At 36.4% G+C, this 25070-nt stretch overlaps 1 protein-coding gene across 1 annotated transcript in view; it reads right to left on the bottom strand.

The window, feature by feature from the left end:
• LOC107557718 (lysosomal-trafficking regulator) overlaps positions 1–25070 on the bottom strand; it is a 93750-nt gene that overhangs the window by 39789 nt on the left and 28891 nt on the right. Inside the window, exons 8-24 of the mRNA XM_016241238.1 lie at positions 24507–24733; positions 23954–24046; positions 23347–23598; positions 22820–22886; positions 22051–22160; positions 20681–21047; positions 18912–19050; positions 18057–18230; positions 17772–17932; positions 16121–16311; positions 11983–12231; positions 9622–9795; positions 7421–7570; positions 7191–7328; positions 6489–6687; positions 4795–4923; positions 1676–2282 (exon numbers count right to left, since the gene is read on the bottom strand). Of these exons, the coding sequence (XP_016096724.1) occupies positions 1676–2282; positions 4795–4923; positions 6489–6687; positions 7191–7328; positions 7421–7570; positions 9622–9795; positions 11983–12231; positions 16121–16311; positions 17772–17932; positions 18057–18230; positions 18912–19050; positions 20681–21047; positions 22051–22160; positions 22820–22886; positions 23347–23598; positions 23954–24046; positions 24507–24733 (3427 nt within the window). The remainder of the gene's footprint in view (positions 1–1675; positions 2283–4794; positions 4924–6488; positions 6688–7190; positions 7329–7420; positions 7571–9621; positions 9796–11982; positions 12232–16120; positions 16312–17771; positions 17933–18056; positions 18231–18911; positions 19051–20680; positions 21048–22050; positions 22161–22819; positions 22887–23346; positions 23599–23953; positions 24047–24506; positions 24734–25070) is intronic.

The following is a 25070-nucleotide window of genomic DNA, read 5'->3' as shown; positions in this document are numbered from 1 at the left end:
TTCATTATCGCAGGCGATACATCGCTGATAATAGGGATGCACGATATTATCGGACCAGTATTGTAATCGGCCGATAATGGCTTTTAATGTAAATAATGTATCGGCATCGGCCCGATATGAAAAATTATGCCGATATGTCTTGCCGATAAGAGGAATACATTAACTCACATGTGCTCAGGGTGTGCTAGTGATTACATCACGTCAACAGTGTGGCTCATTCTTGAAGCAACGTTTTGCCTGAATGATGATTAGATTCACTGTTTTGGATCGCTGCATTTAAACTGAGAATGCAGTACAGAATGACGCGTTCGATGTGTGATATGGTAAACCGTAATAGCATGTGCAGCGGGAGCAGCGGCAGCCCCCCCCCCGATATGTCTTGCCGATAAGAGGAATACATTAACTCACATGTGCTCAGGGTGTGCTAGTGATTACATCACGTCAACAGTGTGGCTCATTCTTGAAGCAACGTTTTGCCTGAATGATGATTAGATTCACTGTTTTGGATCGCTGCATTTAAACTGAGAATGCAGTACAGAATGACGCGTTCGATGTGTGATATGGTAAACCGTAATAGCATGTGCAGCGGGAGCAGCGGCAGCCCCCCCCCCGGGTCCTAATGCCCATGCTGTAAGGAATTTTAATTCCAGAGGGGGCGGGCTGTTGTCCTACTTCTAATAAGATGAAAGCAAAATACACAAATAATTATTAGACTGTTTATGATTAAATAAAGCAGTAATTGATTCCATAAAATCATGAGTATGTTTTGATTTAAAGGTCAGAAGCTATAGCTTACATGAACAACAACAACATCAAAAAACTTAAAATCACAAACATGACACAAATTAAATAATTTTATATACAGTATACTGATTTATTCATTAATGTGTAATATTTTTAAAACTAATTATGAGCTCTAAAAGATTTTCAGAATAAAAGAGCTCTTTTGCTTTAGACCATTTACAAATGTTAAATCTTAAAATAAAATGTTAAGGTTACCACTGCATCTTTCTGAAATAAAAAATACAGTGACTGAATATAGTTTATTTATAGTTATTTTCAAATCTTAAATAAATAAATATATCGGTATCGGCTATCGTCCAAAATGAGTTATATGGGGATATCGGCAAAAATCCAATATCCCTAGGCGATAATGAACACGATACTGCATAGCTTGTCAGTGAACTATGGCTCTGTGTATTATTTGCACAGCCTTACACTAAAGTGAAATAATTTGGCCTGAAGTAGGTCTATTATCACGACAATATGAATATATAAAATACAGTATATATATTTTGGTTAATGACGACTTTTCTCATGTGGCTTGATCATAATTACTAATTACATTATGAGACATTTTCTGTTAATCAAAATGTCATAACTGGATCTTCCAGTGAAAAATCAGACTTCTCAAATAATTTACTGCGCATAAACTCCGCCTCTGCAGGCTCACACTCATCTGCATACATGTTTGAATGCCACACCCACATCTCAACATCCAAACAACAAACGATGCACAGAACCGAGGCCCTGTCCTACATTTTTGTTTCTCGATAATCCGTTTCACCTGGATGTACTTTTATCGTGTTTACAATGTTGGATACAATTTTTCTCTCTTTGCATGGAAATGCTAGGATTTCCAACAATATAAAATCATCTGGTATTTTCAAAGTACCTGTCATTACTGGAGTCCGCCTTGCTGTGTCTGTCATACCCGGGTGAGTAGGTGTAACTTTCCCAGTCGTCCGGTGGAGCGGCACGGTCAGCCACGGTGGGCCAGCGAGCGATAGTCAGAGAGCCGTTCTGTGCGGGAAAAGCCAAACCCAGACTGGCCAGGTTACTGTGGCTCCTCTGGAAGGACTGGATTCCCTTCAGGCTGTCCGGTCGGCGTGGCACTTCCTCGCTGGTCCAATTGAAATGGTCCTCAGAGTCCACCGGGCTGCTTGCTGGGCCGTCATGCTCCTCCTCTACGCTGATGGAGGGCGTTCGGTTTCCCGTGACGCTGCTCTCCTCATCACCACCCACGTTCTGAGAGTCGCATATTGTCTTTGCCGACTCACAGCTGCTGAGGAGCTGCTCGTCTCCGGCCCGCTTCAGGGTCACCGTGCTGCCCAGGGCATGCTGGGTACTCAGGGATGTCCCCTCAGGCTCAGTGGTCCCCATCACACTCCCATGGGTCAGACGGGGTGTCAGGGCCGGAGAAGAGTGCGGAGACGGGCCAATGCTTGGGGGCCGCAGTGACAGATCTTCATCACCATGCTCAGGGGAGGAAGTGTGGCGCACTGTGGGACAAACAAACAACATTTAGTCAGAAACTACGTTTTCAAGACAAGTTTGACAATGATAAGATTTTCATGTTCAGATTTGCCTATTCAATTGCTCTTTTTTCACAAAGCGTGATCTCTTCTTTCTCTGCTGCACGTTTTTTATATCATTGCCAAACATTAAATATATTATTGCCCAGTTCTTTATGAAACAAAATGCAAAATGTAACTATATTAATCACACAGCTCTACAGTATACAGCAGGTAAAATAAGTATTGAACACGTCACCATTTTTCTCAGTAAATACATTTTTAAAGGTGCTGCTGATATGAAATTTTCACCAGATGTCGATAACAACCCAAGTAATCCACACATACAAAGAAAACAAAACAAAACAAAACAAAAACGCCTCCTGCAGCTTTATACTAGTCACATGCATTGCTCAGGAGTGATTTTGGCCCATTCTTCCACACAAACTCTTCAAATCTTGAAGGTTGTGTGCCTCTTCTATGAACTCTGATCTTTAGTTCTTATTTTCTATTAGATTCAAGTCAGGTGATTGGCTGGGCCATTCTAGCAGCTTTATTTTCTTTCTCTGAAACCAATCGAGAGTTTCCTTGGCTGTGTTTGGGATCATTGTCTTGCTGAAATGTCCACCCTCATTTCATCTTCATCATCCTGGTATTGTAGGTGTTGGGACTGAACCAGCAATATTAATTTCCACTGACGAGGGGCAGGATTGCTTTCTAATTACTGATAGATTTCAGCTGGTGTCTTGGCTTTCCATGCCTTTTTGCACCTCCCTTTTTTCATGTGTTCAATACTTTTTCCCTGTGTCATTCCATTTTATTACACATAACTTTCTGAACTTGTTTGTTTTGTTTTCTTTGTATGTGTGGATTACTTGGGTTGTTACCGACATTTGGTAAAAATTTCAAGTCAACAGCACCTTTAGAAATATATTTACTGAGAAAAATGGTGATGTGTTCAATACTTATTTTACCCACTGTGTGTATATGTATATGTACATATACTGTATATATATATATATATATATATATATAAAACAATCTATATATATATATATATTATATCCAACTTTATTAAGTATTTCATATTATTATTAGACCATAGATTGAGAGGAAACTTTTTTTATAAAATTATTTTTATAATGTAAAAAAACAACTGCCAATTCAAATTCATACATTTAGATTTTTTCATCTTCAGAACAATGAAACATTTTAACTTGCAATTTTATAAAATAAAAGGAACATCATATTAAGTAAATATTAAGAAAATGTTAAACAAAATTACAAAATTAAGGATGAATGATGTTTGAGAGGCAACATCTTATTCTTAGCAATAGTAATAAAATAATTTTACATACAATTTAATAATATTAATACAAGCTATTTATCTTTAAAGGGGTCATATGATGCTGCTAAAAAGAACATTTTGTGTATTTGGTTTAATTAAATATGTTTATGCGGTTTAAGGTTCAAAAAACACATTATTTTCCACATACTGTACATTATTGTTTCTCCTCTATGCCCCGCCTTTCTGAAATGCGTCGATTTTTACAAAGCTCATCGTTCTGAAAAGCGAGGTGTGCTGTGATTGGCCAGCTATCCAGTGCGTTGTGATTGGCCGAATACCTCAAGCGTGAGACGGAAATGTTGCGCCCCTCACCATACTGTGATGCCCTGTCCGGCCGGAGCGACGAGACAAAACTCGTAACTTTTATAAAGAATATCTCTTTGGATTTGAGACTTTAGTCTTTGCAACTTTACAGATCTTCTTTATGCACCAAAAGCTTGTAACAGTCCAAAGAGAAAGGAAAACTTTAAATTGCATCATATGACCCCTTTAAAGAGTAACGGCGCACTGACGGGAGCAACACTGCGCTGCATGTAAGTTAATTTTGTCATGTGACACCACATTTATTTGCATTAAAGCCCCTTTTCTTGACAATAAGTGTTCCCAAAGTGTTTGCAACATTTTAAGTATCAACATAGAATTTAGGCACTAAAGTTAAAGACTTGAGAAACTGCACCAATAAATGCCATTTCCATCAGTTATATTGGTAAAAACTGATGGGCTAAACCCAAAAAAATCCTTGGATAGAAGCCTGGCTTATAAGGCATAAAGATATTAAGATAATATAAACATTATAATCATGATTTTCTCTAAAGCTGCTTTCAGATGAAGTATATTGTGAAGACCGCTATATACTGTAATATTTGACTTGACAGGCAGATCTGTGATGTAATTGATTTGTATTCATTAAAGGTCACGCGTTTCAAAACTTAACAAGGCGCAGCAGTGGCAAACAGTCAGACAAGGTCATTTCCAGTGAATAATGCTTGTAAAGTGCGACAGAATGAGTAAGCATGATTTTTATTTTTATTTTGACCTTCTCATGAATAACCGCATTATCCTCAGCGGACGGCCAGGAGTTAATGATTGTAAGTCTGCTGCTTTAATGTGACTGGAGGTGGTGCTGACCTCGGGGCGGCAGTAATGCGTTACCTTCGGCGGGCGTCTCTGTGAAGACGGAGGGAGAGAGTGAAAGCACAGAGCTGCAGGCTGATTTCCCTCCACTGCTGGAGTGCCGCAGGTACATCATGGACTGAACCTTCTCCTGGTACAGCTTACCATCTGATGAGAAAAAAAAACATGAACTAAAATGCTCTTGTTAACTGTCAAATCTACATCTCAGTACGATAACTAACAAAGAAGAATGAGCTGTAAACTCAATGCCAGACTACTGCAACAATAAAATGAAATCAGTTTAAAATGCTTAGTTTTCAGAAATCTCTTAACTAACATAAACGTGTTCTTCACATTTTTTTCTTTCGACTATCAGAATATCATCATCATTGCTAAGAAAGCTTATAAATACGGTTAGAAACCATATCTGATTTAAATTAGAATGCCACAAATGTCATGAGTTTGATACAATCTTTATATATAATGAACAAAATTTAGGGGGAAAAAAAATATATATATATATATATAATGCAAAAAAAATAATAATAAAAAAAAAAGATTCACACAATCATCAGGGTTATTGAAAACTATAACAGCAAAAACTGTAAAATAAAACTGAGATAAATATGTAATTATATACAGATATTATGTGTGTGTGTGTGTGTGTGCGCATGTTTTGTTATAATTGTATACTATTAATTAAAGACATTTATAAATAAAAGAAAACATTAACTGATTAAACAGCTTTAATGACTAAAAAGAAAAAAAAAAAAAGTTTTGGGTTTTAATTTTTAGTAACTCGCAATCCATGTACAGTAGATATGCTATTTATTAGCCATTTAAGAAAAACAGACAAATTAAGGTTAAAAAAATATTTTTTCTGTTTTAAAACCAGTGTCATTTTTCTTCTTCTGTGGATCAAGGAGGCAAAAGCAGTGTGAACATTCTGCTAAACATCTTTTTTTGTGTTCCAAAGAAGAAACAAAGTCATACCGGTTTGGAAAAATGCAAATGATGACAGAATGATCATAAACTATTGCTTTAATGACTCGATCAGACATTATTTTTTTGACAGGCTTGCTCACCGATGTGCAGAGAGAAGTAGAAGCTGGTGGGCGTGTGGCACACGTAAGTGTTGGTGGGGGGGTGAACGGCCAAGAGGAAATTATAGACCAGCCGCAGCAGGTCTAGGTCCGGAGGAGACAAGATTCACACAATCATCAGGGTTATTGAAAACTATAACAGCAAAAACTGTAAAATAAAACTTGAGATAAATATGTAATTATATACAGATATTATGTGTGTGTGTGTGTGTGTGCGTGTTTTGTTATAATTGTATACTATTAATTAAAGACATTTATAAATAAAAGAAAACATTAACTGATTAAACAGCTTTAATGACTAAAAAGAAAAAAAAAAAAAGTTTTGGGTTTTAATTTTTAGTAACTCGCAATCCATGTACAGTAGATATGCTATTTATTAGCCATTTAAGAAAAACAGACAAATTAAGGTTAAAAAAATATTTTTTCTGTTTTAAAACCAGTGTCATTTTTCTTCTTCTGTGGATCAAGGAGGCAAAAGCAGTGTGAACATTCTGCTAAACATCTTTTTTTGTGTTCCAAAGAAGAAACAAAGTCATACCGGTTTGGAAAAATGCAAATGATGACAGAATGATCATAAACTATTGCTTTAATGACTCGATCAGACATTATTTTTTTGACAGGCTTGCTCACCGATGTGCAGAGAGAAGTAGAAGCTGGTGGGCGTGTGGCACACGTAAGTGTTGGTGGGGGGGTGAACGGCCAAGAGGAAATTATAGACCAGCCGCAGCAGGTCTAGGTCCGGAGGAGACCCCAAAACCTCCTGGATGATTTTGACAAACGAGAGGCAGACCTCCTGCGGGATGGATGTCAGGTACTCATCTCGATGCTCCTGTATAAGTAATGATGAAGATGATGTTACAAAATGACCCACACACTGAACTATGATTGGTCTTCGTTCCTGCATTCTTTTCTTTCAGCATACCTTCAAGTGTTCGTTCATGTTTATTTCATGCAGTAACTAGTAGTAAAGAGAAGATCGGTTAACGTACCGCTTGCTGGTGCGGCTACAGTAATGTCACGCAACAATAAAGAGCATCAAAACCGCATTTATTGTTCGAATTTCTTTATTTAAAAAAAATAGCAGAATTTGAAAACTGAGACTTTGTTTCATATTAAAAATAACAACAAAGCTTATTGCAATAACTGGATGGTAGGAACACCAAAACTGAAAATTAATTTCCGGTTGAATATTTTCAGATGCCAAAATGTTGGTGCATCACCAGTTGATTCTCATGGACAGCTGACAGAAAACAAGACTCACAACCACATTTCAAAGACTACAATCTAAACTCATCAGACCTCATGTGTTTGTGCATGTAGTGAACGTCTCACCTGAAGCACCTGGCAGGCGAGCAGGAAGCGATGAACCACCTGGGCCTTGAGGAGCTGTCGAATGTTGAACATCTGCTGAGGATGATGCACCCGGATGAGGATCTCTAAAGCAGTCAGCAGCGTCTCCCACACACCACACTATACACACACATACAGCTGTCACAGTTAGCTCTCTATAAAAATAACCCAACTTATACAATATATGTTCTCATTCAAATGAGAGTGTGTACCTGCGCTTTGGCCCATATCTTCCAGTCCAGCAGTATTTCAGACAGCAGTCTGAGATCTTGCAGCACCACAGTGGATTCAGCATCCAGATGAAACTGTCCGTCTTCTCCGATCGTCAGGATTGACCTGCTGCAGCAGCCGTCCAACAGCGTCTGTTACACCATATGCACACAGTCACATATTTGCCGTGCTGTACCCTAAAATCAAACTCCAGTGGTATTCAAAAGGCTAAAACAGAGCGAGTATTTTTCAGACTGATTAATCTGATGCATTAAAGAAAACAAGAATATACTGAGAGAGGGACAAAGCAGTCTCACTGTAAGTCTCCATTACTGGTAACCACCAGCAGGGTGCACGGTTTAGTACAACAGCAGCACAAGCACACAGGTTTATTACGGTTAACTAAAACTAAATCCATAAAAAATCAATGTCACTTGAAATTTAAAAAAGTTAACCAAAATAAATAATTATTAAATAAATGTAATTAAGTTAATTAAATATTAAAAAACACATTTTATTTCAGTAACATTTCTCTTTTTTTTTAAGAACTGATTTAACATTAAAAGGAATAAATAAAAATTAATGAAATTATATAGGCTTTTTTTAAATGACAAAAACGAACAAAAAACACAGCAAAACCACTAAAACTTTCAAATAAAACTAAATAAAAAAAATATTAAAAAATAAAGATATAATTGAAAATGTTTATAAAAACTATACTGGTATTTCAATGATACTAAAATACTGGAACTGGTGATATACAGGTGCATCTCAAAAAATTAGAATATCATGGAAAAGTTATTTTCCACAAGGAGCGTAAGCCACAGAAGGTCATCGCTGAAAGGGCTGGCTGTTCAGAGTGCTGTATCGAAATATATTCATAGAAAGTTGACCGGAAGGAAAAAGTGTGGTAGGAATAGGTGCACAAGCAACAGGGATGACCGCAGCCTTGGGAAGATTGTCAGGAAAAGCCGTTTCAAGAACTTGGGAGAGCTTCACAAGGAGTGGACTGAAGCTGGAGTCAGCGCATCAAGAGCCATCACACACAGACGTCTTCAGGAAACGGGCTACAGCTGTCACATTCCTAGAACCAAGCCACTCCTGAACCAGAAACAACGTCAGAAGCGTCTCACCTGGGCTAAGGAGAAAAAGAACTGGACTGTTGCTCAGTGCTCCACAGTCCTCTTTTCAGATGAAAGTAAATTTTGCATTTCATTTGGAAATCAAGGTCCCAGAGTCTGGAGGAAAAGTGGAGAGGTACAGAATCCAAGCTGCTTGAAGTCCAGTGTGAAGTTTCCAGTCAGTGATGATTTGGGTGCCGTGACGTCTGCTGGTGTTGGTCCACTGTGTTACAGCCGTCTACCAGGAGAGTTTAGAGTTCTTCATGCTTGCTCTGCTGACAAGCTTTTTGGAGATGCTGATTTCATTTTGCAGCAGGATTTAGCACCTGCCCACAGTGACTAAACTCCTTCTAACTGGTTTGCTGACCATGATATTACTGTGCTTGATTGGCCAGCCAACTCGCCTGACCTGAACCCCATAGAGAATCTATTAGGGGTATTGTCAAGAGGAAGATAAGTAACATCCGACCAAACAACACAGACGAGATGAAGGCCACTATCAATAACGCAGTGTCACAGGCTGATCGTCTCCATGCCACGCCGCATTGAAGCAGTAATTTGTGCAAAAGGAGCCCCAAACAAGTATTGAGTGCAGAATTAAACCTACTTTGGAGATCTTGAACATTTCTGTTTTGTAAATCTTTTTTTGATTGATCTTTCAGAAAATATTCAAATTTTTTGAGGTATTGAATTTAAGCTGTAAATCGTAACCATCAGAATTAAAACAAAAAAAGCTTGAAATATTCCAGTTTGTGTGCAATGAATCTAGAACATAAGAAAATTTGCTTTTTTGAATTAAATTACAAAAAATAAAGAACTTTTCCATGATATTCAAATTTTTTGAGATGCACCTAGTTGAAAAAAAAACATGATATATAATATGCATCTAAATTTTTACATTTAAAATTTTTAGGAATCTTTGACAAACTAAAAAGCACAATAAAATATCAGGATATTCATACTGCTGCTTAATTTTAAATTGTCACCATAAAAATATTGCGAATATATAATGCAACAACCCAGATCATCACAGAATGAAAGGTTTTTGGCTAATTAACGACATCTGATAGGCTAAAACTCACCTTCAGAATGTGGTATCCCACAATGCACTTGGGCTTGATGAGAACCTGGTGAATCATGGAATAGCCGTGGTAACACTCCATCTCATGAGTGCGATGCTGGTTGTTCTTAACCAGAGACAGCAGCAGCTGCAGCGCCAGAGCTTGAGTTTTCTCACAGTCGCTCAACTCCACCGCCTACGAGAACCAACAGACAGACAGACAGAAAGAGATAGCGCAACGTGATTCAGTGTTCCTGCTGCTAAAATCACTGTATGTGTGAAATACATCACATAGTGCAAATGAAGTGGGCTGTGAATGTGTTTTCATGCTGACAATCTGGATCACAGTGTTATAACACACAGAACACAGGAAGCCTCGGCAAACAACACTTTAATAGTACTGCCTGCAAAACAAACATGATGTGCGCCAAAATGCCTAAACTAAACTAGATCCATCTGCACTAAATTATTTAATCATTTAATAAATGTCAGCTATTTGGCATCATACCCAAAGTAGAGCATCTGAAGCTATTTTAATTAGCACTGCTCCTCAATTATTACTTTTTTTTGACTCCGCATGGTTCACCCTTGTAAACTTGTAGCTGCTTTTCAACATACATGGTTTAGAAATGCCAATCATCTCGAAATTATGGAGTAAACACCACAAATTTCATGATTCTTTGCTGAAATGTCAAAAGAACAGTATTTATCTGAAACAGAAATCTTTTGCCTGTACTGTCTGTCACACAAAGCGAGGCTTTGATGTGACTGTCAAGAGATGTTTGAAGGATAATGTGAGGGAACACGGTGTGAGAGAGAATGTTCCGGGCCAGAACATGCAGACCAAAAATCCAATTTTGCCCACTTAATGAACAGTGTATTATCAGATTAACAGCAAAAAAAAAAAATGTGTACTGGAATATGAAGGAAAGACTGAAGATACCTTCACTAGACACTTTAAACCCTAATATTCAGATTTACTTTCAAACATTATGGCTTTCATTAAAAAGCACAGCAAACAGAGAGTCAGAGCTTTTGTGAATCCGCATTCAAAAGTTCACAAAAATGCAGTAAAAATTGCTGTATTTTTTCCATATGATGTTAAAGGGGTCAACTTTTACATGTTGTTTGAACTTAAATGTGTGTTGGCAGTATGACACACTGTAAAAATCCACCCAGCGCTTTATTTTTTTAATCTCGTTAAATCATTTCCCCATTCTCATATCAAGCCATCTCAGATGCCTGTCCATGTGACGTCACACAGACCCATGACCCTCCCACAATTGTTGATAGACACTAGTGTTTTACCTTAGACCTGCCCTGAGTGAGCTGTCATCATTCCGCCATTGTTTCACCGCTGGAGCAGATGTAGACAAGAATGACTCCAAAGTGATTGAGGTGTGTTGTTGTTGGATGTAATAATGAACAAAGCATCCATCATTTACTTCCGTCATCTGAGCCGCTGAAGATGCAGTGGATTATGATTGTTTTTGAAGGGAATATGCCCCCGATCTACCTAAATGCGTCTATGTTTTTCTTTCAGAAGAAGTGAGTACAAGGTTCTTTTATGAATCTTTGCAAATCGCCTTTCCTAATAACGTGCTAGTTAGCCAGTTCTGCAGCTAAAGTAAACAGTCTCATGAGAACGGCTCGTCACCACACGGAAGAGAGGGTCAGCAGAGCTCATTAGAATTGAAAGGAAAATGGACTAAAATGGCTTGCTGAAAACAGAGCTGATTTTACAGGTTGAAAAGGATGTTACACTACCATTGAGAAATTTGAACCAAAGTATGTTATAGACTTTTCATGAAGACCCTAAAGAATCATATCAACTTGTGGAAAATGGGCATTTGATGACCCCTTTAAGTGAAATGAAATATAGAAAAACTTAATCTTATTTTATTTCAGCTAGTTGCAAAGGCAACTTTCTCATTTTTAAGTACTAAAATTACAAAAAAATAAGTAATTTATAAAAACTACATAGACATACTTAAAAAAACGAGTAACAATTACACAAAAAAAACAAAAAAATAAATAAAGTGAAAACAGAAAATATGAAAATATAATTTAAAATAAAACTATAATAGCATATCAATGGTGCTAAAATAGCAATGAAATACAAATAAATGTTTTAATAAAAAAAAATTAAGAAATACTTTTAGCTGATCATATCTGTTATGTTGTAACAAATATTGTTTTATTGTCTTTTTCTTTTTATCTCTCCTGTTGAAAATCATCAATAAAAGGAGTTCAACTAAAAGATCTGGCCAACACATGAGCATTGTGTGTTTGTGTGCAGTAACGCAGAAGTGCAGAGACAGATTAACTCATTTCCACACGTTCCTGGTCTCTACTAGTGACGGATACGTAGACAAACACATACCCGCGCGAACAAGAAGACAAAAGCACCGGTGCCTCCGATCTTGTGCAGGACGCTGTGTAGGCCGAGAGCCTGGCAGGGCATCATGGTCCTGAGGAAAGGAGGCTCCAAGATGGAGCTCTGGACCTCTTTGGCACTGAAGGGCCGCTGGGAAGCCACCGCTGACTTGGCCTGGCCCTTCAGACGGATCACCGGTTCATATATGGTGTAGAGAGACGGCGTGCTGGGGGCATAAACTACTGCTAAACTCTCCTGTAAAAACACAAATGCACAGAGACAAAGACAAAGTTATTTTTCTTGCTCTGATTGAAATAAAAGTTTTCAATGTAGCATGTCGACTCTAACATTGAGATCACAGGATTCCTGTGAGCCGATTAGATTTGCAGTGTGAGAGCTGTAAGTGAAAACGAGTGGCTTTCCTAACAGTTCAGGAACTGACAGATTTGTTTGCTCTACGGTAATGAAAAATCAGGATGAAATGTTGTTTATTTGTCATTAAAATAATATCACAGTGGAAATATCTAAAACATAGGCTTATATATCTGATACAGGACATTCTTAGGCATGTAAATGATCAAAACTTTGCCGTTATTCCTGTCACACACAATCTAATCCATGCCTTCTGTCGTCTGATTGATAGTTTAGAGGTTTTTAATCAGATGAACACTTACTGGACTGAAGCAACTTCGCTTTACTTGATTATCCAGACATCATTTTATAGAAAAATCATGTTCTAATGTGAGTATCAAACATGATCATCAGGCTTTTGAGGTGTGTTTGTTTGTTCATCTCTCAATCATCATTGGATTGCATTGTTTTATGTTTTTAGCATTTAAATCTCATCTTACTAAGACATATTATTGGAGCTATAGAGTGACTGCTGGCAGTTATCATTATATGTAATTATCTGCTTTACTGTTATAAAAATCTCAATGATTTACATTACAAGCTTCAGAATTTCTTCAGAATCTTACTTTTTTGGCCATATAAATATCAGCATCTGCACCAAATTACATATTTTTATCAGGCTGTTTTTATGTCTTCATAGTCTCACTATCAGGGATGCAAACTCATCATGAGTGAAAAGGGTAATATTTTACACCCTTTATTATTATTATTATTATTATTTTGACTCTATAGTTGTGCAGTAAAATTCACTTTAAAGATTCAAATTTCATTCATGAAGATGACATGAAATAAATTATCTCCTGGTGGAAAACAAAGACTGATGAAAATGACATGAAATTACCTTTAATATCCAGTAGATGGCAGCAGAGGATCACTCATTAGCTCCTTTGCCATTTCCACTCCCTAGTTTTTGTTTGTTTGTTTGTTTTTGCACAACTTGCTTTTGGATTTATTACAAAAAGATAATGAAGTATAGCCAGAGCAGGAAGTCACATAGTTTAAAGTAGAGGTTGACCGATGTATCGGTTTTGCCGATTAATCGGCACCGATAGTTGATTGCTGGAACTATCTTTTATCGGCAAAAATCCATGCCGATTGTTTTCCGGGTTGCGTCCATTGCTGGAGCGACTGAGAAGGGTCTGCTCTTGTGTCTGTTTGGTGATTAAATGAACAGTTTTAGACTACTGCTCGTGTTGAACGCGACGCGTCCGGAGTGTGTGTGATACCGGTGAGTTCTCCTAGACTCAGCGCTGTGCTTTTATTTTGATTAGATAATCATCAAGTGTTCAAGAATAGAAGCAGATAAAGTGTGAGAGTATACATACAATATCCATATGTATATCATTTTAATGCTATAGCCTTTGTGTATATATTTAAAGATGTACATCTTTAAGCATGACAGTTGAAATGAAATGGTAACACTTTAAAATAAGAGTCAAATTGTAGCATTACGATTAATGAAAGCTGTGTAAGTATTGTTCTTTTTTATGGTATTTACTATTACTATTTTTTTTTACCACTACTAGTATGGTTCAGTACTGTTTTTATTAATAAAGCACTATTTTAGTTTTTGTTCAGTATCGGTTTTAAAACAATCGGTTAATAAATCGGTATCGACCAGTGTGGTCCAACCTAGCTATCAGTATCGGCAAAATCCACTATCGGTCAACCTCTAGTTTAAAGTCTCATGTCATTAAAAAAAATAAGTAAACAAACAAGCCCAGACACCAACAGCCTAGAAGGGTTAATTATTTTAATACTTAAGTTAATTTTAATGGTATTATAATTAAATAATGCATTAAATATTTAAACATTTTTAAGATTTAATTCAAAAACTAAATTTTTCAAACATTGAAAGGACTCATCAAAAAGAGTGCTCTAAGTTTTATCTTTAACTGTAGAAGCTGCTAAATATATTCAGTCAACACAGACTTGTTGCTGCTGTAGTTTTGTTACTCTGAATTTACTCCGCATCACTTAATGCACAGGTCTGTTTTGACATCGGCTTAACAGACAGTTCGTTCGGGCCATTCAGTGGTGAAGCGGAGGGTCACGCACTGCGGGGGGGCCCGCGATAACCTCCCTGTGCTGAGTTGTGGCGTACCATGTGTCAACTATTGCCAGAGATATTGTCAAAAGCATCAAATATTGGCAATATTAAGAGGATTTAGCATTTCCAATTAATGTAGGCCTGTTACATTCTTCTTATTATTAGACTTATTATTATTATTAGGTTACTTTTATTAAATTACAATTAATTTGCCCCGCAATAATGTCATAGCATAACGTGCTGTGAGGACAATAAAAGTTTAGGTTATTAGCTTACTCCTCACTGAATTAAAAAAAAAAAGTGTAAAAAAAAAAAAAGGCCTATTCATTTATACAATGAATTAAAGGCCTATAATTAATGATTAACACTGCTGTCATCAATGAAAATTAAGAGCAGCTTTATTTCAAGCACCGATTTTCAAAAACAACCTGTTTAACGCGAAATACGTTTCTTCTCATGTTTTTCACTATACGGGCCACAAGAGAAATATTAAGGGAATAATTTATGACAGTTACATAGCGTTATCAGCATATGTTGAAGTAGATTCGTCTCTCGTTGTCTCTGAGAGAATATGCGCCATTAATGCAGCGTTAAGCTTCGTCAGATTTTTTTACTTTCACTTTCTGTATAGTGAACTGACTGAGGCTAAGACGTTCACTGGCGTAACTCTTGCGCAAAGTTTGCATGTTGCTTGTGTGATATCCATTGGCTCGCGTTCACGGTTTAAAACCAAAATATTTCCAATACTGCGACACAGTACATCGTGTATACTTTCTTTTCATTTTGTTATAATGGGAAGATCTGCAAATGTGTACAACTACATAAACATGCGAAGCCAGAGCGTGCACATACAAATAAAAAACAAGCAGGACTGTTTGATAGCGGGTGAGTTCAAGCGGGTACAGAATTGAGATGGATCAACTCACCGGATCTACACGAATCACACAAATGACCCATTTTGAATTCAAAACAGTGAATTTCGCTGAAAAGTGACAAGTTTACATCCCTATATCAACACTATATTAGCTATAAAAGCCTGATGTATCAAAACATGATACTCAACAAAAAACAAATGCAAACTTGTTTTATATTTTGTCTAAAGATTTTCTTATTTTAGGTTCAATAAACTTTCATTTAAAAAAAAATAAAAAATTCTGACTATTATTTCATATATCAGGCTGACAGGGTTAATGTAATTCTTTTAATCTTGAGGCGAAATATCACCTGGGCATGTTATTTACAGGTTTCTTTAGATAAATGTGTACAATGCTTTATAATAGCACTAGATATTGTCAGAGAAGACCAGAAAAAAGAAGCAAATTCATCCATGAGGAATGAAGGTTTCTGTGACTTTTCATGTCATGAAAAAATGACTTTTTCTGATGGCAGCAATTATCGAGCATGTAATGCATTAGCATACGAACACCTGGAACAGCATGTACTCATAAAATCACAGCTAATTAAGATGTCAGTGGGTAAAACTGCACAGAAAAAAAAAACACTTAAGCAGGAAATTATGTAAAAATGGACAAATAATGTTGCCTGCTTTCGAGTGGCAGTGAAGGAGATAAACAAGCTATTGAACTGTGTCGCTGCCAGATACATTTGCATTAAAACCTTCTGGTGGAAAATGTGACATTCTGGAGAAAAAAAAAATTAATATTCATAGGTCCAGTGGCTTACAATAAGAGGTGCGATGTCGACGTCTGTATTCCTCATGAGGAGCTCTCGTATCTGCTCACACTGAAGACCCTCCTGTGTCACGTACTTGGACAGTGTCCCGTGAGGCTTGCCGTACTTGCAGGGCATGATGGAGGTGAGGTCAGGACCGCTGGCATACAGGTAAAACGCCTCCGCTGTGTCAATTCTGGAGCCTAAAACAACCAATAGCCCGTTTACTTCAGCACGCCATTTTTCATTTATGAAAACGTTATAAAAATATAGCCTAACTTTGGAAAAATATCACTGTTTATTACTGTATTGTTGCATATAAATGAAATGATTAAATTTTAATGAAAATACAGTAAGGGTGGAAAATATGCTTAGATTAATTTAAACGTGTCTGCGTTTTTTACATAAATATTGAAAAATAAATGAATATCATTTAAAAAATTAAAAATGTTTAAATGTTTTAGGATTGTTGTTGTATTTAAATTTATTTTTAGTTTTAATTTTAATTTTATTTTAGTAATGATACAATGTGCTTTTGTCAATTTTATTATTTTATTAATATTGCTATTTAGACAATTTATTTTTATTTTGTTTTATTTTATTTTTTTTCCAGTAATTAATGCTAGTGCACCAATTAAAAGTAAACATTTATCTTAGTTGACAAGGCAACATTTCAAATTTTTGTTTAAAGTTTTTGATCTAATGTTTATTTATATTGTATTTTATTTCCACTTTATTTAAATTAACATATGTTTCTGATAGTCATAATAGTTGCCATATCAGCTTCACAGACAATTACATGGCACATATAGATTCAACATTTACCAAATAATAAAATAAATAAAAATTTTCTAAAATTCTATTTTGGAAAAAAAAAAAAGACTAACCAATTTGTATGTACAACTCTATAAAAGATTGATTAAATTATACTTTTTGTTTTGTTGTTGTTTTTCTTTGTCCATTTTACAAAAAGTTTTCAAAATAAGTTTGTCCTGATAAAAACTGTTGTCTCATGACAAACAATTGGGCAGACCAAAAACATGTTTTACAGACAAGTTAGTGCAATGTTATTGACATGTCAACATTGTCATATCATATTGTCAACAGACAATAAAGAATAATAATAGAGCATGTGGAGGATGAAAAGCTGTGACCTAAAGACTAATAAACAAACACATTGAGGATGGCACTGGAGCATCTAACCACTGCTAACCAAAGCTGGACTGGAGCCATGACCTATTAGTAGCAACAGAAGGGCTATTCTGTTCAGAAAAGCATGTTGTGTGGAGGGAATGTGGAGAATTTGTGGCTCACGCACAGAAACCTCCAGCAGCAGGAAGATCCCACGTTACCAACAACAACACTTCCATACTTTTGTCAATTCACTGTTTTTTCTATTATTCATTTTAAATATTCTTTATAAATACTTATTTTTATTTATTTACACTGTTTTTAGTGCTTCAACTTAAACTTCAGTTAGTTGCCAAGGCAACATTTCAAATTTTCCATTTAGTTTAAATTTTTCATCTAATGTTTATTTTCAGCTGTCTTTCACTTAACAAATATGTTTTTAATCGTTTTAGATTTAAATACAAAAAATCGGATTGTTCTGACGAAAAACAAAAACACTGTAGGGAAGGTCTTATGGGAACTGGTTTCATACCATTAAAGAGCAGCAGCGTGCCCATATCCCAGCGTGCACTTGGGCTGGCCTGCTCCTCTGAGGGGTGCTGATAGTGTCCAAGCATACAGTAGGTCTTATTACTGTCCGATGACAAACTGGACTTCCTGAGCAGAGTAAAGTCTAGCGAGACGTCACACTTCCTGTATGTAGCACAGGAAGGCTCGATTAAAACATGATTCTGACTGCATGAGGAACTGATGCCTGCAGCCCTGGTTGAACTGTCCCTTTAAAACGTCCACCAACCAACTGCAGATGCAGACTCACCTAATGCCGCCCACCCAGAGGGTCAGCTGACCGTGGATGTTCTTCTTGCCCTCGGGCTGCTGTGAGTACGTGAGAGCCAAGTGCTGCCACCTGCCTGCTGTCAGCACACCATCTCCAGACTCAGCCTGGGCCAGCAAACCCGCCTTCATCTCGTCGTTTGGATCGATGCAGATCCTGAACTCACAAATCAAGAGCCACTTTAGTAATATAGCACTGAAAACATTGACTTTTTGTGGCTTGTGCAAGGAAATGATCCCAACTTTGCACAAATAATCTTTCCATGAGCACATACAATGACATCTCCAAGCCAGTATTTTCCTTGACTGTTTTGAATTAGATTTTAGTTACATTTTCAGTTTTCATTACAATTTTAATTACATTTTTAGTAATTTTATTATTATTTTTAAATATTACTTTAAGTTTTTATTTCAGTTTCATTTTTCAGGTAGTATGTTGGAAACAAGAAGTCTAAATCTAAAAAAGTTTTTTTTTTTTTTACAAATTTTTAATGAATTAGTTTTTTAGAAACTTTTTTATTACTATTTTAGGTTTATGCTTATTTCAGTTTTAGTTATGTTGGAAAAGAGAAGCCAAAATCTAAAAAATATAACTTTTTACCCAACACAAAACAGCATTCACAACCTATTTTCTTTCCAAAACACAATTAAGAACATTTTTCCATAAGAACTTGATTAGATGGTCTAAAGTGGTGCTTTATACAATAATGGAGTTATAGCTGAGTGACTTTGCAGTGGAACATATACTGGCCTCATGAAACACTACTGTCATCCACTTTAGAGGAGTCTTTTTGAGGGAAAGATGTACTTGGTGCAACTTTGCAGTTTTTGCACTCACCTGAAGGTAAAGGCTCCGGTGGAGATGTTCACCCACACCTGAAGCATCAGTGCCTTAGAGCCCATGGAGAGAACATGGAGGAGGCATCTCTCTGTCTGCTGCTCCGGGACATGAGCGGGACCATGCAGGGCCTCCTCTTCTGCAACACACAGCCAAACTAACTCATCAAACCTATTAGATATAGTGTGATGATATTCATGTTTCAGTGTTGTTACGGTTAACTAAATCTAAACCTATTCAAAAAACATTTTTCGGTAACTGAATTAAAGACAAAATTTATACAAATAAAATATATTTTATATGAAAAACTTAGAAATCAAAAATGTTGCCTTGGCAACTAACTGAAAGAAATATGTTTAAGCACTAAAATGACTAAAAATTTAAATAAAAAATAAAAAATCTAATAAAATAATAATAATAATAATACAAATAATAATAATAATAAAAAAATAAACAACAGAAGAGCACATAACATTTTGTAAAATTTAATTAAGAATAATAAGAAATATTGTCTGTAAATGAATTAATGATTAAATAAAACAAACATCATATGAAAAACTAAACCTTAAAAAAACTAAAATGTTGCCTTAGTAACTTACTGGAATAAATAAGTTAAAGTTGAAGTACTAAAATTATGTAAACCTAAAGAAAAATATAAATAAATAATGAAAATGACAAAAGCACATAACAACTAGTGGTCGATATTTTTTCAAATATCGGCAACTGCTGATAAGTTTTTCTGTTTGGCCGATGAGTTCAAGGCGGCACCTTTATTTTGACGGCACTGCCTGAGCACACAGTGTTCACATTCTCCTTTTTGGCTGTCATCGTTACCCGTTCTGTCTAATACGGACAGAAATCTGTCTAATAATCAGAAAGAACTGTTAAACAAAGGAATTAAAATGTATACAAAAAAGTATTATAGCGATTGCTTTTATATTATTAGTTATTAAAAGGCAAACATTATAATACTTTCTCGGTTTCCGTCAGCATTTAGCAAATACGCATTTATATCATTTAAACAAATCTTTGAATGACTAATGAACAATTAATTTCAAAAATCTTGCAAACTTAGTCGGATCCAGCTGTGAGATCTTGTGAAGTGTGCATGTGTATCCTGCATGATCGCGTGTTCTCTGCGTGACTTTCGGTCCGTATGAATTGAATGCTGACAGGAGGACAGTTCAGCTTCACCAGAGATGCGCAATCGACAAACTTAAAACTCATGATTTCTAATTATGCTGCGCTTCATGCTTTTGCCCACTGCCATATTCATGTCATTTTCACTGTATGCTGTATGTAAAATGAGTGTTACCTTAGCTTTATTTGAAAAAATATGATTCCCAATGCACACAAACTTCCCAGAATACTAAGTGCCCTGTTGGTTACAGTGTTTACTTCTTTTTTAATTATATTTTTATTAAATATTTATTTGTGAAAAATACTTTGTCATTTAAAGTATAAAGTTTATTTTACAAATTAATTTTTTTATCCATTTTCAAATAAAAAATGTCTTAAATATTAATTAAAATAAATAAAATGATGCATTTTATAACAAATAAAATTTAAGCTCAAGTATTAAAATTACTACAACTGAAATTAAAAATTTAAATAAATAATAAAAAAGATTTTAAAAAATCACAACAATATTACTAAAACAAATTAAAATGAAAACTGAATATACAAAATGGCAAAAATAAAAGAATTCAAAATATCAATTCATACTAAAATACTAATCAGCATTATTACATATATAAAGCGCTTCTTACCCTTCTTGTAACGCCTGTCCTCATCCTTCCCCGCTCGTACCCACAGTGAGGCACTGAAGCCACTCGCCATGTGAGGCCAGCAGTTCTGTCCCACCAGAGGCAGGTGGAAGGGTGCCGTATGCCAGGGAGAGCTGCGCAGATGACCGGGCCTGCTCAGGTCTGCTTCACCACGGCCCAGGGGTAATTTACCCCTCAAAAGAGTGTTTACTCCACCCTTACCACCAGCTGTCCCATGAGGCCTCATCCCAGGGGAGGAGCTCAAGCCAGGGACCCCTGCGCCAGGGATCATGGGAAAGGACATGAAGTAGAGTGGCTCTGTGTCTGCATTAGCCTCCACAATCTGAAGCAAGCCTCTCAGCAAGATCTCCTACAGATGATGGAAACAAAATAAAGATTTCTGCATTTCACAAAGAAAATATTAGCGTTTTTTGCTGAGTTTGCAAAATTTGAGGTTTTATTCATATCAGGGTTTCCCATACATTTATTTGTGGCGGCCTACCACAATATCCACATTGACTGCCACAAATATCCACCTCCCCCTGCCATCAGCTTCTGTGTCTCACACACACGAGCGCGACTTTAGCACTTTATTTACCAACTTTCAGACCCTTATAGTGGCTTTTTTCCATAACATACTGACAAACCTAGCGACTGTTTTGGATAAACCTTAGCTTTCGTTTAGCTGGGAGATTTCGCCAGTACTGCTCCGCGAGCAGCAACAGACTCCTCAGTAAATGAGTACAAAACAGCATTTCCAAGTGTATATATATATTAGGGATGTATCGATATCAAAATCTCACAATACGATAATATCTCTAATATCTGTATATTGGGCAGCAAATCAGCATATTAGAATGATTTCTGAAGGATCATGTGACACTGGAGATGATGTTGAAAATTCACCTTTACATCACAGGAATAAATTACATTTTAGAATATATTCAAATAATAAGTAGTTATTTTAGGTAGTAAAAATATTTCACACTATTACCGTTTTTACTGTATTTTTAATCAAATAAATGTAGCCTTGGTGAGCAGAACTCAAAAAACAATCCACACTAAAATGTGCTGCTCAACATAATTCAATCTTCACAAATATGACCTATTGACAGGTTTTGTGAAATTCACACACTTTCTATTAGCATTGACACACCAAAGGTTGGCATTAGTAAAAGCACATTCTGCATCAGCATGTCCACTTTCCGACACGGTGTTAAAAATAAACCTATTTCTAGGGTGTTTGATCACACTGATCGCATTTGCATTGTGTAATTTCAAACCCTTTCCTTTACTCTGGAAAGTGGGAAGGGTTGATATAGTGTTTTTGGCCCACAATACCTAATTGAAATGCTATGTGAGGTTGCACTTACAGTGGGCGGAGTCTTTTCCAGGAAGAGGCGTGTCAACAGGGCGAGTTCCTCCGATGTCATCCTGTCACTCACCATGGCAACAAGCAGCTCCATCAGTATTGTCTGGCACTCTGCATAGAGCAATTAGAACAATGTTTAAGGCTAATTAACATGACTTAGCATGAACAGCAAAACAACATTTTTTTTAGTCACCATGAAATTAAAATGGAGAATTCCTTTCTTTCTTTTCTTATTTTTTTTTTAAATTGCAGTATTTATTATAAATTGTTCTATAAATAATTTATCTGTGCAGCTCACTATTACTATTTTTAATTCATGTGCCCTCGTTATCAAAAACATTAACTTCCTAATAATCTCAACTATATAAAATCATAAATTATTTATAAAGAATTTATTTCTAAATTCTTTATATTTATAAAATAATAATAAAATAAATTTTTATAAAATAAATGTGTATTTCTCACATAATATTTATTATATTAATTTAAGTAATATATAATATTAAAAGAAATATATGTATATTTAAAAAATCTGTATAATTTTTATTTGTTGTACTGCCTTTCATTAAATTTGAGTTTATTTATTTATTTTTTTAATTCATTGTATTGCAGTATTTTTTGTGTAATACAGTAAAATACTGTAAGAAACCCCTTGAGAATAATGCGAATTATGATTAAACTCAAAAGTATTAAGACAAAAAATCTGGGCACAGTGCAGTTGCATGATAATTAGAGGAAATGTGCATAATTTAAGTATAAATAATATACACCTTTATAGGAGGCATCTGATTGGCTGAGAATGTTCTGAAATCCAGTGAGAATAGCTTTCACACCACCCTGACAAGAGAAAAAGAGCATGACGGATCACATTTCTTCATAAATACAGTAAAAATGATTTAATCCAGCTCGCCAGAGTGTGCAAACCATTATTGACAAGGGTGCAAAGCAACAATAAATCACAATACTTCATAAAACCTATAAAGATGTCTCCAATAAAAATCATAAAGAGCTTTCAAAATGCAGCTGCAAGGCTTCAAATCCAGACTCTTCTTTTAGAGCTAAAATAACAAAAAATCTCCAATTCTCAAAGGTTTGCATAAGGTCATATTGCTCCTGCTACATAGATTCTTTGGTTTCATGTATACTCTTTCAACTGGTTATTGGAACAAAACTTTCTACCAATTGAAGGTAGGTAACATAGACAAAAGGTCTTCTGGAATAAGATATGTTCCTGTGTAGCATTAATATGTAATCGCATACATAAATAAATCAGTTTGGCATGAGATAAGAGTCTGACCTGCTGGTAGAGCAATGCTGCGTTGTTGTGGTGGCCTTTCACGGCTCCTAACAGGCTCTGCAAAACATGGCCCAAAACCTCCAGGTCTGGAGAGCCACTGGCTAACAGCTGTAGCTCCATCAAGCAGATCTCCGGGAACAGCAGACGGCCGTGGCCGGAGCCCTGAGGCACTCCTGCCATTCCTAACGTACATTCCCCCGATGAGACTCCAGCCTCCACCTTTATCCCTGTCACAGGAAGACAGAAGACAGACTATAAACAACACAATAATAATAATATAATAATTGGTGCTGCTGCAAGAGTACATACAGAAGAACTGAAGAGCAAGTACTGTATGTACAGAGGCTGCTCACAGCGCTCAGAGCTCCAGCTCAGTAAAATGAATTAAGCTGATGGAGGTGCCACAAATCGGAGAACCCACATGATTTAACTGTGGACTACCCTGCAGCTCCTACGCAAAATCATTGTATTGCAGTATTTTTTGTGTAATACAGTAAAATACTGTAAGAAACCCCTTGAGAATAATGCGAATTATGATTAAACTCAAAAGTATTAAGACAAAAAATCTGGGCACAGTGCAGTTGCATGATAATTAGAGGAAATGTGCATAATTTAAGTATAAATAATATACACCTTTATAGGAGGCATCTGATTGGCTGAGAATGTTCTGAAATCCAGTGAGAATAGCTTTCACACCACCCTGACAAGAGAAAAAGAGCATGACGGATCACATTTCTTCATAAATACAGTAAAGATGATTTAATCCAGCTCGCCAGAGTGTGCAAACCATTATTGACAAGGGTGCAAAGCAACAATAAATCACAATACTTCATAAAACCTATAAAGATGTCTCCAATAAAAATCATAAAGAGCTTTCGAAATGCAGCTGCAAGGCTTCAAATCCAGACTCTTCTTTTAGAGCTAAAATAACAAAAAATCTCCAATTCTCAAAGGTTTGCATAAGGTCATATTGCTCCTGCTACATAGATTCTTTGGTTTCATGTATACTCTTTCAACTGGTTATTGGAACAAAACTTTCTACCAATTGAAGGTAGGTAACATAGACAAAAGGTCTTCTGGAATAAGATATGTTCCTGTGTAGCATTAATATGTAATCGCATACATAAATAAATCAGTTTGGCATGAGATAAGAGTCTGACCTGCTGGTAGAGCAATGCTGCGTTGTTGTGGTGGCCTTTCACGGCTCCTAACAGGCTCTGCAAAACATGGCCCAAAACCTCCAGGTCTGGAGAGCCACTGGCTAACAGCTGTAGCTCCATCAAGCAGATCTCCGGGAACAGCAGACGGCCGTGGCCGGAGCCCTGAGGCACTCCTGCCATTCCTAACGTACATTCCCCCGATGAGACTCCAGCCTCCACCTTTATCCCTGTCACAGGAAGACAGAAGACAGACTATAAACAACACAATAATAATAATATAATAATTGGTGCTGCTGCAAGAGTACATACAGAAGAACTGAAGAGCAAGTACTGTATGTACAGAGGCTGCTCACAGCGCTCAGAGCTCCAGCTCAGTAAAATGAATTAAGCTGATGGAGGTGCCACAAATCGGAGAACCCACATGATTTAACTGTGGACTACCCTGCAGCTCCTACGCAAAATCTGGGTGCTTTTCATTAATGAAGTTCTGCCTCACACACACGCACACAAACACACGCGCACACAGAGCACTCCCTCACAAACATACATTGACAGACACAGACA

This window comes from Sinocyclocheilus grahami, unplaced genomic scaffold, assembly GCF_001515645.1.
Source record: "Sinocyclocheilus grahami isolate Dianchi unplaced genomic scaffold, SAMN03320097.WGS_v1.1 scaffold616.1, whole genome shotgun sequence".
Lineage (NCBI taxonomy): Eukaryota > Metazoa > Chordata > Actinopteri > Cypriniformes > Cyprinidae > Sinocyclocheilus > Sinocyclocheilus grahami.
Note: the sequence above shows the minus strand (reverse complement) of the source record. Positions and strands in the feature narration are given on the sequence as shown.